The sequence below is a fragment of the Dermacentor silvarum genome, chromosome 3, assembly GCF_013339745.2.
Source record: "Dermacentor silvarum isolate Dsil-2018 chromosome 3, BIME_Dsil_1.4, whole genome shotgun sequence".
NCBI classification, from domain to species: Eukaryota; Metazoa; Arthropoda; class Arachnida; order Ixodida; family Ixodidae; genus Dermacentor; species Dermacentor silvarum.
Window position 1 is genome coordinate 185405895 of NC_051156.1, and position 15169 is coordinate 185421063.

General features: G+C 46.9%; 3 protein-coding genes across 5 annotated transcripts in view; 1 reads left to right on the top strand and 2 right to left on the bottom strand.

The window, feature by feature from the left end:
* Positions 1-5029: 5029 nt before the first annotated feature.
* LOC119446236 (DNA fragmentation factor subunit beta-like) lies at positions 5030-11823 on the bottom strand. 2 transcript variants are annotated; one of them, XM_037710610.2, is made up of 6 exons: positions 11522-11823; positions 10849-10921; positions 10167-10364; positions 8503-8579; positions 7661-7932; positions 5030-7288 (listed from the first exon to the last, which is right to left on the bottom strand). In XM_037710610.2, the coding sequence occupies exons 1-6, from the start codon at positions 11702-11704 to the stop codon at positions 7021-7023; spliced, it is 1071 nt and encodes a 356-aa protein (XP_037566538.1). In that variant the 5' UTR covers positions 11705-11823; the 3' UTR covers positions 5030-7020. The 2 variants fall into 2 exon arrangements, with proteins under 2 accessions (XP_037566538.1, XP_037566537.1); XM_037710609.2 differs by having other exon boundaries at positions 5031-7288; positions 10801-10921; positions 11522-11821.
* Positions 11824-12116: 293 nt separating this feature from the next.
* On the top strand, positions 12117-13910 carry LOC119446235 (uncharacterized). The gene has a single exon (XM_037710608.2). The coding sequence runs from the start codon at positions 12117-12119 to the stop codon at positions 13893-13895; it is 1779 nt and encodes a 592-aa protein (XP_037566536.2). The 3' UTR covers positions 13896-13910.
* LOC119446233 (multiple epidermal growth factor-like domains protein 6) overlaps positions 12304-15169 on the bottom strand; it is a 54803-nt gene continuing 51937 nt past the window's right edge. For both annotated transcript variants that reach the window (XM_049664017.1, XM_037710607.2), the window contains one exon: positions 12304-13715. The gene's annotated coding sequence lies outside the window, so the exon portion shown is untranslated. The remainder of the gene's footprint in view (positions 13716-15169) is intronic.

Consider the following 15169-nt stretch of genomic DNA (forward strand, 5'->3'; position numbering starts at 1 on the left):
GCATGAAGCAGGCAAAGTAATAATAATTAAAAAACAAACTATGGCAACCGAAATTTCAGGTGCAGTACAGTGGTTCATCTGTGTATGCACCAACGTTTATGAAACCTGCTTGTATGCACGGTGTCGAAAACATGGCAACCGTAGATGAAGTTGCCGCCATTCGAGTGTTGCCCGTGCTCTTACTTTCGTTACCAAGATGGTTTCTCCACTCATGCGCCGTACAGCCATTGCAGTGCATTTCGTTGACTTGGCACCAAACCCCAACTTTGGTCGCCAACGAGGCGCGCTGGTTAGGCCCAGCAGGCGGGGGTGTCAGGCGGCATGCCGTCGCGGGAAGCTCGCCTTTGATATGTCTGTACCCGTAGACGATTACATGGAGACTACGCATGCGATCACGCGTACGGGCTGAACTGACAGCAAACCGTCGTTGGCGGAGTTTGGTTCCTCGGGCGATCAGCCGCGTCAACTACTGCGAATGCCTACCAAGTTTACATGTGCGCAAACTAGTACGAATGGCGGAAGCTCACAAGTGCTCATAAGGCCTAATAGCTTGAACCGAAATTTGCGGCACACTGCTTAAATTGACAGCATCGCACGCGCAATATATCTGCACACTTCATGACGCACATTGCGACGGGTGCACAGAAACTGAAGCCACGTTCAGTGCAAAGCGCACCGCTGATAAATAGCCGAGCAAAAGGCTTCTCTGTCGCCTCGGAAACCACTGCGCGTCCGCATCACGCTGCTGCCGTTTTTTTTTTTTTTTTTCGTTTCAAGTCTCATGCTCCTCCTCCGCATCGCCCTCGTTGCTCTCCTCTCCTATGGCGGGTGCACCTCGTTGAGAAGCATGCTCACTACCGCGCTTATCGGCGGGATTTTCCCACGGAAGCCGCATTATAAACGACATTTCGTGTCGCGCAGCTCCACTGTAAGTGGTATGCGTATACACTGACTTCTATGGGAGGGTAAATGGGAGTCACGAAAGGCCACATTGTAACCAGTTCTGCACTATAAACAGTTACATTATAAGAGGTCTATACTGCAATTACGTACTTCTCAAAGAAGCCGACTATCGTCTGCTAGCGCTCGGCCGCCCGCAATGGAATTAAACTTTGGCCACCCAGCTTATCAGTTTCGTAGCCGTTGGGTCTAGGTCATTTCGACTAGTTTTGAACACTCAACTAGCCTCAAACCATGCGAAACTTAAGGTCAGACCACACGCACGCTTGCCAGCGCTTGCTCACTCCTGGCCGCTCCTAGTTAGATGCCTTGGCACACTTCGCTTCGTGATGAGTAATTGATAGCGCTTTAAAATAAGCAAGTTGGATGCGTCGGTCAATGGCGCAGGACAAAGGCGGTCCGCGAAGTTATGCACAAAGCAAATGCTGCAGTTGTACGTAGCGTAGATACCACAGCTGCCGCGACGAGTCCACTGGCTGCCTCGGCGAGGAAGCCATTGGGACACCCTAACTGGCTGAGCGCACTGCGGCTCGCTGAGGACAACCGCGTTTGGTGCGTCATAGGCGCCAAAATCGGAAATAGTGGCGTCGACGTGGACATCCAAAATCAAATTTAAACTGCACGCCACGGTGACGTTCAGTAGGCGGAGCATTGTGGACACACCCCGCTCCAATGTAGCTTTCGCAGTGCAAATCATTGAAGAAGGAGCGGAAGCACCACGAGCGGTCTGTTTGATTGCCAGTAACACCGCTTCTGCTGAAGGTATTGAAGAACTTCTCGCGGCAAGCTATTTCTGAAATAGTATAATTTAACTTCAAATGCATTTATCGACTTCGATAAAAATTGGTTCAGAGCTCCTTTAAAGAATCTTCAAAATTTTGGTCGGATTTCTGTATTTTCAGTGCATCATGAAATCATTTAATTCAAGGGAGGCTTTCGGTTAATTTCAACTTCTTGGCTTGCTATCTTACCAGAGTAGAGCTATGGTGGAAAAAAGTCGGACAAAAATTCATGCGTGCACCAGTACAAGCCTATATAGAATATTCAAGTTGCTCTGTGTTGACGGGTACTAATTTGAGGTGGTGGCATTGGCCAAGTGGCTGCGAAGCATTCAGGTTGTATATGTAAGTCACATTTAATGTTACTATTTTCAGTGCAGCTCAATCTGCTCTGCCAATAGGAACGAATATGATGAAACGAGTAGCATAGCTGCCATCAGTGACATTTTCACAATGCATAGTTCTGAAATGCTCCAGCAGGCCGCTTGTTGCTTTAAACATTGAATTGGGCATTTCATTTATTTACCCTAAAGACCTACATGGGCATCATACATAAAGAAGTACATATCCTAATTTACACATCTTTAGCGAGATGCTCATAAAATAGCAAGCATCATTGAAAGCATTCAGTCAAAATTGAGTCCCAATTCATTAGTTATTGTTTGAGCTGCACATATATTCTAATGAGAGTGTGGGAGGGACGTGACGGCGGCTGTACGAGCCGTGCCGTCGTCCCTACTCAGAAGGGCGAAGGCGGCGAGCCGAGCGACGGGGCTGCGACGACCAGCGTGGCTGGCTTTTAGAACGACACTGCGCGTATCCAGCTTGCGCCTCGAGCACGCGCTGCGCTTCTTTTATTTTCTCCTTCGACAGCCGGCGCCAAGACACCAGCTGAGAGCGCCGAACGAAGCGCCCCGCGCTGCGGCGTCGGTGGGCGCTACAGGGCCCCCCGCCCAGACGGAACGTCGAAAAGACAAGCCGGTTAAATCGCGATTGAAAAGTGTCCGTAGCCAGTCCGAGTTGTGAACTTGAAGGCACCGGGTTGCTGCGCAGAGCTCAGGCGGGCGGCACTGGGAGCTCCGCAACGGTCGAGGGACTCGCAGAACGGACGCTGTTGGGAGGGGCGCGTCCAGCCGACGATATAATGATCGGCCCATGCGTCTTGAAGGAGGAACGGGGAGGCCTGTGAGGCGAATGGTACGCCGGCGGTACCCGCGCGAGCGTTGTCGGCGGCGTAATACATACAGCACCGTTGCGTGGCGTGTAAGGTGCGCGCCCGAGCGATGGAGTGCTGGACCGGCCACGACGTGTGCATTGCACGGGGATGTGGCATACCTTGTCGGGAGGCGACAATCATCCAGTGCAGCAGGCGATGATGCGCATCGTGAGGAAGCCACTGGCCGGCAGGGCAAAGTGGGTTCAGGGGCCACAGGAGCGTCCGGTGGTTCGGTGAGGATGCCTGACGTGGGATGTAGTGGGGGTCGCAGAAGGTCGTGACCCATGTCCGCGGTGGCGTTAGCCGGCAGAGTCGTAGGCAGTGGGATCGGTGCGGTGCCGAGCTCGCGCGCCGCCTCGGAGACTGGCTCAGCGGACCGCTTGGACGGGTCGGGTGTCGTCGTTGGAGGAGCAATGACGGAGACAGACCCGATGGCGTGGGGCACGGTAGCCGGCGTTGGGTCGGCGATGTCTCCACTGTCGCCTGCCATCGTTGGGGGCGAGAAAGGCGATGACCTGGCCGGTGTCATGGTCGTGACGATACCCTCGGCGACAACATTGTGCGCGTACCCGCACGAAAGAGACCCCTGGAGAGAGCCGGAGGCCGGGGACTGTGCGGTAGCGCATCGGGTGGTCGCCGAGACGGTATCGAGGCAAGTCGAGGGAGGAAGGCTTGCCTGATGGTAGCTAACTGGCGCAGGAGCATACGCGTCTGGCGCTGGCGGTGAGGGCGCCGGCAGAGATGACTCGCGCACCGCGCGGTCTACCTCTGGAAGAGGGTGGTAGACAGCACCGAAGAAGTCGAGCACGCGATGCCGCAGTTCGTCGTACGGGCGCGGGCCAGGCGATGGAACGCCGAGGTGGAGCCGGAGAGCAAGCGGCAGGACGTCGAGGAGTACCGCGTGCTTGAACTCCTGGATCCAGATGTAGTTCAGCTCCAGAGCCGCCTCGAACTGAGCGAACCATGCGCCGACGTAGCTGGACGAGAACGGCGGCAGTGGTGGGTCGAACTGCGGCTCCGGCCAGTGAGCCATGGCAGCGTGTCGCTCGGTGGAACGCGCGTTCTCCCGGGTCACCAATGTAGAAGGGACGTGACGGCGGCTGTACGAGCCGTGCCGTCGTCCCTACTCAGAAGGGCGAAGGCGGCGAGCCGAGCGACGGGGCTGCGACGACCAGCGTGGCTGGCTTTTAGAACGACACTGCGCGTGCCCAGCTTGTGCTGCGCTTCTTTTATTTTCTCCTTCGACAGCCGGCGCCAAGACACCAGCTGAGAGCGCCGAACGAAGCGCCCCGCGCTGCGGCGTCGGTGGGCGCTACAAGAGTATGTGTGTATACCTTTGTAATAATAACTTGTAACTGAAGCTTCTGTAATTTGAAACAAAAATATGTCTATGGGAGCTTGTATAACACAAGTCACCTGTTTTTTGTTTCATTCTTTTTTACAAGCAACAGCCTATGGCAGCAATGGACACAATACCTTAATTAAGTGCATAGGGAAATATACAATTTTGCTTGGATCATACTGACTCCAGGTTATGCACCTTATATTTAGAATGCCAACATCATGACCATGATGCCATACTTTGGCACTGAAATGATGCACACTACAAACAGTATGTTATTGTACGTCATAACACTGTAAACTCGCAGTACTTCTTCGTGGTTTCCAATGTTGGTCAAAGTCAAGAATTTCTTAGCATCCAAAAACAGCCAGTTCGTCTCATGAGCCAAAGTAGCAATGACAACAAAGGATCTGAAGTGAACAGCACAGGTAGTAATAAAAAAAAGAAGAGGATGAAACCGTGAATTCGGGATCTAGTGTGTCACTTTCCAAAGAATGCTGGAACATTACTAGGATGGCCTAACACGTCGCAACACAGCGTGCGACATGCACATTGCATGCTGATCTCCGATGCCGACTTTAGCATTGGGCCAAAGCATAGTGATGTAATGGAAGTGGGGAACACTGGCGGTGGTGAAAGAGCACATGAAGGCATGCGTAGATGTTGCCTCTCACTTGTATTGACAAGGCAGCATCATTTTTTTAATATTACAAAAGTTTATTTCGTAAAGTCTTACAAAATATTCTTGCAAAAGCAGTTCATTGCAATGAGGAATACAGCTGATTCTGGGCCCATACGATCATTTAAAAAATTTACTGCAATTCATTGCATCAATTAACTGCATCAATAAGCTATGCAATGCTTGCCGATGCCCCATAAGGTAAAACACCATGCTGGCTTTAATGGCACCTAGTCTCTATGTTGGCAGTGGCAAAACACCTGGGTCTACAATTAAACATGTAAAATCCATCCGGCCCAGAGCCAAAGTACTGTCAACGGAAGGAGTGCCTCTCGCAGAAATGTACGAAAGAACTATTCACATGTAGAGGTGCACTGACAGACACAGAGGATTGTACACAAAAGGCTCATGCTAGATGCCTGCCACAACTTCAAGTTCGTCTTTTTCATGCACAAGCGTCTTCCTCAAATTGCTTCATAACAGTATGATCACAGTTAGGCAAAGAACTGAAAAGTTCACAAATGGCACTTGCAGCACTACCTTTTTCTTTTAAGCAGTGCTTAGATGTCTGTGATCCCATAGTAACAGTCATATTTGTTTTCAAATGCAGAAATTTTACCATCCCTTATTCTCAAGGTCCTGCTACCTCAACATCGAACGTGTAATGCCTTTTTGCTTTTCTTTTAATATGCTTGCAGCATCCTTGACTTGCATCAAAATGGTCCAAACACGAGGCAACTTTGACGAGAGTTCCATAAGTGCCACTGATATACGCTGTTGTAAATGCTGTTGTGCATACAGTTTCAACAAAAGGGCAAAACAGGGGTTATACTTTTTGTCAACCACCGTAATAATTGAAGGTTTTCATATGCCATAACCATGTCTGGGCTTCGAGAGATTCCATAGTGGAGGTGCAACATTAATTTTGACCACCTTGAACATTTACGTATTGCCAGTATTACAGATCACACTACATAGGCATCTCTGCATGCTGCCCATATTGGAATGTGGCTGCTTTAGCTAGGAAACAATGAAAAGTATTTTTCAAGGCTGCAATGAAAAATTTGGATATAATTCTCACTTTCGTTTTGTAGTACTTAGGCAAATGCACATAAAATTGCAACAACTAGTACCATGCCCTCTCCCTCTTCAAACCAGGGTCGCAGTGCGGAGCTACCCATTCTGCCGCATGTCTTGAGTAGGTTTAAGATCATTCTGAAATATTCAACTAGTATTCTGTTTCAGTTCAGTTCTTATATTGCCTGCAAGTGAGGAGCTACTAAACTGTTTAACGTTGTATAGAGACGTTTCAGCATCAAATACCATTGTGTTTACAATCGATTTATAGTTATGTTTCATTTTTAACCCACAGGAACATGAAATTGTCCGAAATATTTGGTCAGAAACTCTGTAGTTCTGCTTGATGCTAATTGAGAGAGAAGTTTCAGAGGCAGCTTGATTTAAAGACCACAAATTAAAACAGTTTAACGGACTCTGCCTAAATGTCACAGGATGGACATATGTAAGCTAGAATGAATTGGTATTGCAAAAATTATGCTATACTGCCATCGTTTAGGCAAGAAGGCTAGATCCATATGTACAAAGTCTAATGTCAATTTGCTGAGATCAAAAATGGTGGGCAGCAAGATCAATGCAAAAAGTGCTTCAATGTGGCCTGTTTTGCCTACATGGCCTCAATGCTAACTGAGATCAGGCTTGGTCCCCTGTCATGACATCTTGTCTTCTTCGATTGATGGAACTTAGCATCCCAAAGCAACACATGTGCTATGAGACACTGTATATTGGAGGGCTTTAGATTAACTTGCGTATAAGTATAAGATTTGCGTATAAGTACACAAGCGTTTTTGCGTTCAGTCTACTTCGAAATATGGCCTCCGCGACTAGGCATCAAACTTGCAACTTCATACGTAGCTGCAGAACGCCATAGCCACTTAACCACCACCACGACAGGAAACATCTTCCGCAGGCTGGCACGGATTTCTTGACAGTTCAGCTCAGCTACAAAATGCATCCAACTGTCCTGTCACTCAACACTTTGTCCACTTTCTTGCATCCTCTTTATAGATTCGTCACCACGCCCATCATTTTGTGTCACATTACCAGCGTACCAGCTTCTGGGGTCACAGCAATAGCCATTGTGCTCCGCCTTAATGTGGCAAACAGGATGGACCAGTTTCAAGTTTTCAGTTGTGAATAGGAGCCGGTAGAAATACTCCACATTGATTGCTCGCCCATCGGCAAGTTGAATGGCTTTAGACATGGTTGGCAGGATCGATCTGGACCTCTCGATTCTGCACAAGGAATTTGGATTAGCAAGCACAAGAACTGCCTTTCTATACTCCAGTTGACAAATGATGCAAAGTTGACAAAATAATAATAATAACACATAGCTAGTTCTAACTGGGGCTGCAAAATTGGGCCATCTAGTTCATCCATTGTATTGCTATGTCCACTTCCACTGGTTTAAGCCAACAGGCTCACATTAAATGTAATGCCTGCAACAGTGAGTTATTAATAACATGATTGATTGATTGATTGATAACAGCATAATAGTCTGCTCATGATTTATGTGCTGTACAGATTTTTACGCAAGTCAGCTGCTCAATATGGAGTTTTTTTTTTTTTTTTTAAGTTGGAATTGTACTGAAATGAAAGTCACTCACCTGTGATCCAAATTCCATGTGCTAAAGATGACCAGCTGCTCTCTGCTGGCATATGGGTTGATCATATGAAGCCGCCCAGAGCACAGGTCTTTACTGAACGTCCCCTGGCAGTTAAACTGGCCATCACTTAGGCATAGTGCACCCGTGTCACCACGTACAAAGTAGTGGCCATTGTGGTCATGTTGCTTGAGTAGCCGCAGAAACTCCTCAAACAGGTGGCGCACGCAACCCCTGTCATTTTCGCCAAGTCGCTTCTGCATCTCGTCTTTGGACTGTACAACCACAAAAGAAAGAGAAAGCATTATGTGACATGTACAAAAGTATTTTATGAAAGCAAAAGCTAGAAGTTACAATCTTGCCTAGAACACTGTTATGAGAATGGCAAAAGAAAGGAGAGCAATATACCATGCACTACAATGTTTGGAAAATCTGTTCACGGCCACTTGGTCCAATGAGAGGCCAGTGTTATTTACATTGTTCAGAAAGTGTTTCATGGCCTTCAGAAGTGAAAGCAACTAGCAAGATTTGTGTCAGTGAATGTTGCACCAACCTTGTGTTCTTGTTGCCACACTTGAAGATTTTAAAAATGAGCAACCATTCCTTTATTTTTTTACAACTACAGTGTAGTGCATGTTGAATATGAGGAACAAGGGGAATGACAAAGTGCATGTGTTGAGAAAGTGTGAGTAAAAGCTAGAGGCAACCAATGGGCAAGAAAATTAATGTAAGGGCAGTGCACCTTCTAGCTACCCCTATGTCTAAAAACACACTTTTCAGAGTAACATATTTATAAACCTAATCAGATCCAAATTAAAGAGCAATATGAAGAGTAGCAAACATACCTTATAGTAGTAGCCCTTTATTCGTGTCTTGGCCCTCTCTCTAAGGACAGACCTTTTTGATACTGCCCGCTTCTCTCCTAGACAGCGAAATGAGATAACAAAGATAATTTTTTGGGCAATACTTCATAGCAGAGGCAAGTATTGCACCAGTTAAGCTTTTTCTGTTTTTCTCTATATAGCCTCACACAATGAGGGTGTTATCGTACTAGAGTTCTCAAATATACCATTTAAAGATTGTATTAACCAGATCTTTAATCCATGGCTATGCACAGACGCCACCTGTAAAGCCAGAGTGCATCCAATTGCGTGAAAGTTGTAGTAATCAACTCTCTGCTGAATAAACAGACTCTTAATTAATTACAGCAAAAGTACCGTTTATAACTGCAGCTTCAGAATATTCAGCCACGATAGCAGCGCACGGCAAAACGAAGAAAGAGAAAAAGATGGGGCAAGTGCTGTCCCTTTTTCTCCTTCTACATCTTCATTTTGCCATGCTGTGGTATCACGGATAAGTTCCAAATTGGCCGTTTCGCCATCCTTGTGCAGTCCATAAGATTATTTTGTTCATGCGTCAGTTGTGCTGAACTTATCGATATCCCTAGGCAAGAATGGTAAGTGAGTAATCTCTGACTGACTCTGTAATCTATCAAATTCAAATGAAAAGCATATTCTTGTTGGTTAAAGAGAAATAAGTTGAGTTGTATTTGTAAATTACGCTTATACCAAATTACCAATACCAAAGAAGCCACTCTTACCATGTGAGGACGCTTGATAATAAGCCAGAAAATATTAAAAAACGGGACAGGTGGCAGTGCCACCCTGAAGTACCCCCACCAGCTTGCCATGATGTCATGGCAAGCTGGACAGCATCTGCTCATGCCTACGTGGATCGAGAAGCTAAAGACTGAACTTAGCAAGTTTTAAAGACGTTCGCTGCACCACAATGGCCTACATACGAGAAAATACATTACCGTTTGTGACGTCACAATGTATAGTTGGTACCAGCACTGGAGTATTGGCACGAAATTCAAGAAATGGAAGTTTGGCCTTCATTTCGTCTCCTAACAATCAACCTCTTACCACCAAATTAATGAATTCTACAGACATTTAAAAGAATACTTTATCAGTCTAAACTGATGAAGTCTTTATTTTCAATGTCCCTTTAACTAGCAAGCATTTCTGCCAAACTTGGCGTCCTGAAAGTGAAGCCAGGCTACCACCTTCTTATTTGGGGCATCAAGAGACATAAGGCTGTAGTGGAGAATAGAAAGTGCTTTCTTTTCACTTCCTGGGTGTTTAAGATAGCTAATTTTGCTGTACAGATCCTACTCAATGAGCATCTTTGTGTCACTGGTCTTAGAAAAAAACCTAAGCATCTGTGCAAACTTAATGAGATCGTATCAGTACTCAGCCAAAGGTCATATTTTAGCTGAAATAATGTGCATTTGTTTGCCAATTAGCCTAGCATTTACATTAGCTGAGCAAAACCACTTGAGTTGTGAGCGGACTCTAGCTGGTGGCATGGCTCTCCTTTAGAGAAGTAGGGCAAGTGCTGGCTTCACCTCTGCAGGCAAGATGCTGTGGGGGCTGCCACTGCAGAATGTTTTTTTTTTTTAAGCTCCTTGGTAGGTACATGTTGCAATGCTTAAGTATGTGACTCTTACCTTCAAACCATTTTGGATCCTCTTCCCTGCTGTCAGCCAGCAGCAGAACCTGAGGAGCTTCGAGCGATTGAATATGCCCGAGCATCTTGCTGACAAGTTCATCTTTAACAGGGTTGAATATTTTGTTGAGTTGCTGGGGGTCAGACGCGAGCAGCTTCCCAATGTTAGCAATCATCTGTTGTGCTTTCACTTGAGTGTCTGTAGATCAGCGAGTAAAAATAACACAAACTATGGGTGATGCCAATTAAAAAAAAAATAAAAAAATATGTGCATAGTACATTCCTTAGTTAACACGACTGCTGTGAAACTTCACTGATGGTACAGTTTAGGTACTAAATTCAGGATTAAATTGAAATCCTGAAGCAATGCAAATATTCAACCCTTAGTAGGAACTCCCACAACACAAAACTTTCTCCTCCAGTCCAAGCAGCTCTCGTAGTATTATGTGAATTTGTCTTTGTGAAATTAACAAAACTTTCTAGTGTGTCCATCTTCCGTACTACTATAACAATGGTTTGAGTAGTGGCTCTTAAAAGTATTTAGTGCACGTAAACTTGACATTGTGCACACTGTCTGCAGAAATGGTCAGATGACTGCAATAGTGCCCAAAGAAAGATAGACATGCCAGACGCACACTTTATCTGTTCAGATGCTCTCAGGATGACCAGAACCGTGTAATCACCGCAAGTAGCGAGATACTCATCGTCGATTTCGGTGCCATCCTCCAGAACAAGTCTGCAGTCCGTCTTGCGCACCTACAATGATTCAATTATGCAGAGAGGCTATCACAGTTCACATTTTACACCTGTTGCTTGTGTAATTTATCACTGGTGTAAATTATCGCCTTGATGAACAGAAGACGATAATCTAAAAGGCCTTCCCATGGCTTGTGCTGAAATGCAAATCGCGCTTCTCAAGAAATTTCTGTGGCAAACGGTCGCAGCGCACAACGTTCATCTTTACAAACTTGGTTAGCATGCAGACTCGTGTGTTTTTATTGGCGACCTTCACTACCTTCCCCCGTTCCAGGCAATAGAATTCACAACCGAGCTAATGATTCATTACGAGTACGGTGTAGCACTACCGTACTCAATGAATTCCGCACGTAACAACATGCGTTCGTTCTCTGTGCATGGAGCAAGATTGAATTTTTCATTGGTTGACCCGAACGGGCAGACCTGCTTAAGTTAAACATCTAAACATGCTATCGCGTGCCGAACTATGTGTTTTCACATTCGGAGCAACACAAGTTCTCGAAATTGACCAACGTAAACAACATCCGGAGTTGCGGCCAGGAAGAGTCGATCATAAACTCGTGAAAACAAACCGATAGTTCAGTAGGGTTCATAACTTACGTCAAAAATTTTGCAGCCGGTTGACAAGAGATCTTCACACGTCGACCCAGTCACGAGCTTCCTCTGTCCTTTAAAATTGCTGACGATATAAGGCCTGGGCTCTGCCTTGACATGTCCATGTTTACATTCGACGTGCTGAGCCCCGTTAACTTTTCGAGTTTGATGAACAACGCCACCAGTCATGTTTCAGCTTTTCATTACCGCTGTCAGAGGATAGCACAAGTGACAGACTACACAATAGTTAGAATAGCATAAAACACTTTTTAGGAGCCCACAAAGCTTGACGCGTGAACGTGACACATGCAGTGACAGCTGTTGTTGTTTTTGTCACGTGACTGCTTCAAAATTTTGCTGCTAAAATTATTTGAAGGTCCTGCTGGCTGTAAATATAAAAAAAGAGATATTTTGACAACATAAAGTAATAATATTGAGCAACTTATTGTAGTGGTCATCTGCGACGAGCCTGTCCTGCTGCGGCGCTACTTACCGCTGTTGCTGGGGCAACCAGTGTTTGTTTACAAACAGTGAGGGGCTGTTCCGCTGGTCGGCCTTCGGAAAGAGCGTTTATTTCAACGTACCTGGTTGCTGTAAGGAAATGAGCTATAGGAATCAGCGCGAGGAACTAAAGAAGGCTATCACGAGACATCTTTCCATCGACATCGAACAATGCATAACGCAAAGCGACGTGAAGAGCGTCGAACACATCGTCGCACAGGTAGCACGCGCCGAGACGTGGCGAAAGTTCCAAAAATCGTACCTGCTTCGCATGGATCCAAACGAAGAAGGCGAGGAAAAGGACTTTATTGCGCAGAGCCGCCGCGAGACGGTGGGCACACCGAAAAAAGACCTGGTTCGTCAGGACAGCACAGCGTCGATCGCGAGCATGCTGAGCGAAAGTTCGTTGATGGGAGGTAACGTCGCCTTGTCTACCGATCACATCCGGGAAGTGTGCAACCTCATACGGTCGCCGTCGCCGTCTTCTAAGCTTCACGCCATTGATATTCTGAACAACGTTTCCAACTACGAGAACTTGGTCGCCTGTGACGAGTGGCCCGTGCTCGAAGAATGGATCAGGTCTTTGCTGCTGCACCCTTCGACGGTCATCAAGCGCGAAACGCTGCGCCTGTTCTGGACAATGCTGTCCTCCGGAGGCGTAGTGTTCGAACACACTTATACCAGCCTACTGCTCGCAGCTAGGGATCAAGTTTGCAAGCACAATTCGTCCGCGCCGTCATCAAAACCCCACGGCCGCTCCGCGGGGCCGGTTGACGTTGTGGAGTTGCTGAACGTGTACCACAGAAACTTACCGCGCCAGTGGCTGCGATTTCCGCGCAAGGCCATCAGGCATGTCATAGAGCAGGCTCTCGCGCTCATGGACGACAGCATTTACGACAACTTTTCTCGCATCTGGAAGTCCTTCGCGTCAGCGGACACCCAGGCGGCGTGGCTCGGCAGCTGGCTACACGGCGCCGAGAGTCGCGCTGTCGTCTTCGAGTGCCTCGCGGATCACACGAACATTCTGCTCCACGCCCTACAACTAGTCACCAATTACAAGAAGTTTCCGGACTTGTGCCAGCGCAACACGGCGAGCCACGTTTACGCAGCTTGCGTCCTCTTGCGCGTGCTGATGTACAAGGCTGGCAGGGAGCTTTTCGACTCCCTCAGCTCTGGTGGGAACACAGAAAAAACGTGGTTTGACGTTTTCATAAAGGTTGTACTATTCGCCAAAGTTCTGTGGGGATCCAAATACGAAAATTTCCCGCTACTTCTTAACGTCATGACTAGAGCGGTGTCTTTGATTTGCAACCTCACCGAAAGTCCGATTCTCCCTCAGCAGGCTGAGGTCCTCATAAGCAGCTTGGTAGATTCAAGCAAAAGTAGCTCAAACGGCCAATGCAGCACACACATACTGTCGGAATGCCTCGGCGCAATGTGCTTGTCGGCCTCCGGCTTGGTTCTCATCACAAACTGCACGTACAAAGCTTGCAAAGTACCTCAAATAATACTGTGCTCAACAAAGCGAGCTATAGAAAGACGCAGCGAGCACGGACTCTGCGCTCGGTGTGTGTCTAATTTCCTGAGGGCGAGTGGCAGGATTGTCCAAGATCCAGGATATCTCCTGTCCGGGGGATGCGCAGGCGTCGTCAGGCTCCTGTCATGTGCATCGGAGCTCACCGCTGTGGCAGACGAAGAGCTGAAAAAAAGTTTGACGAGTTTTGTGAAAGCTCTGCTTACTACCAGTCTCGGAACAGCTCTGCTTTGTGTTGGGACCATCCCTGAAGCCTATGAGAAGATTGTGCTAGATGTCACGGCTGTGTCTGAGAAAGTAAAATATTGTACACTGCACATGCCATCGTCACTACTCGCACAATGAATTGGTCCTTTGCGCAGGCTGCTGCATTTGGAGCTCAAAGCATGAACTAAGGTCAAGTCCTGAAAGGGTTCAGGAGCAGCTGCTGCACATGATGTCACCATTCCGACAGTGCAAAATACTGCTTGGAAGAAGTGCTCAAGACTCTGCTGAGAGCCTGTGGAATGCAGTAACCCTTCTTGCCCCAGAGCAGTGCCTATCGGAGGAACATTTGGTAGGTCGCCCTTAATGTGCTTAAAGGACTCATATGTTGCCTAAAGACTTATGTATTTCTTCACGCCAAGTATTCTGTGTGTCAAAAGCTACAAGAACTAATTGCTGATTTTTGCAACAATGAAGGCAAGCCCATTATCTGTGAAGTGACACTTAAAGCAAACGACGTTGAAGAAAAAATAAATTCATTCAGTAGAGGCAAACCTCTAACACTGCCACTGGTATCACAAGCATTTACAGGCCAGAAGAAAGCTCGCATTATTGGATTAAAATATGCCAGCAACAAGAAGGAAGATTTTGAGGCTGTCTTAGCAGATAATGGTATATCAGCTGCAGGGTTCTCTGACATCATTGACTTTGAGGACAGCGACAAAGATAACATCCTCCCATCTACTAGATCACTCACGGCTGAACAGAAGCACGGTGTTCAGCTGACTGTTGAATGTGGCCTCCACCTGGGACTTTTGTCACGGGACAGTGAAGATCATGCAAAGAACCTCGAGAAGCTCATTCATAACGGACGTCACTTCTACGGTTCATCGTGCTCAAAGGACAGCTATGACTTTCTGCTGGCTACCATATTCTTGTTACTGAGAGGAAACGTGATTAAATCTTCTCAACTCCACAAATTCTTATGTGACAGGGACTGCTATGCTCTGTATTTTCACGACATGGATGGTATCTGTGACACTTTAGTGTGTGCCTCCTTTTGCCAATTGTTTGTAGTCATTCTCAGGGACCAACTGCCAAGACTGTATCATGCATTCAAGATGTACAGCTATGAGCCCAGCAATGTTCTCAAGCATTGGATCGGGCAGTTCTTTTGGGGATGCCTTTGCTTTGACGAGGTAGCAGCAGTGCTGCTGATGGTGATAACCCTTGGAGCAGAAACGCTCCTCTATGTCTGCCTGTCAATGCTGAAACACGTAGAAGAACAGGCGTTGCAAGCTGCCAACGAGTTTCGCTTCATTGCCATGCTGAGAGAAACGGAAATGCATGACTTCAAGCTCGCATCCTATGTGGAGTTTATCAACTCATTGCTTGAAGAGTACGGAAGTATGGTA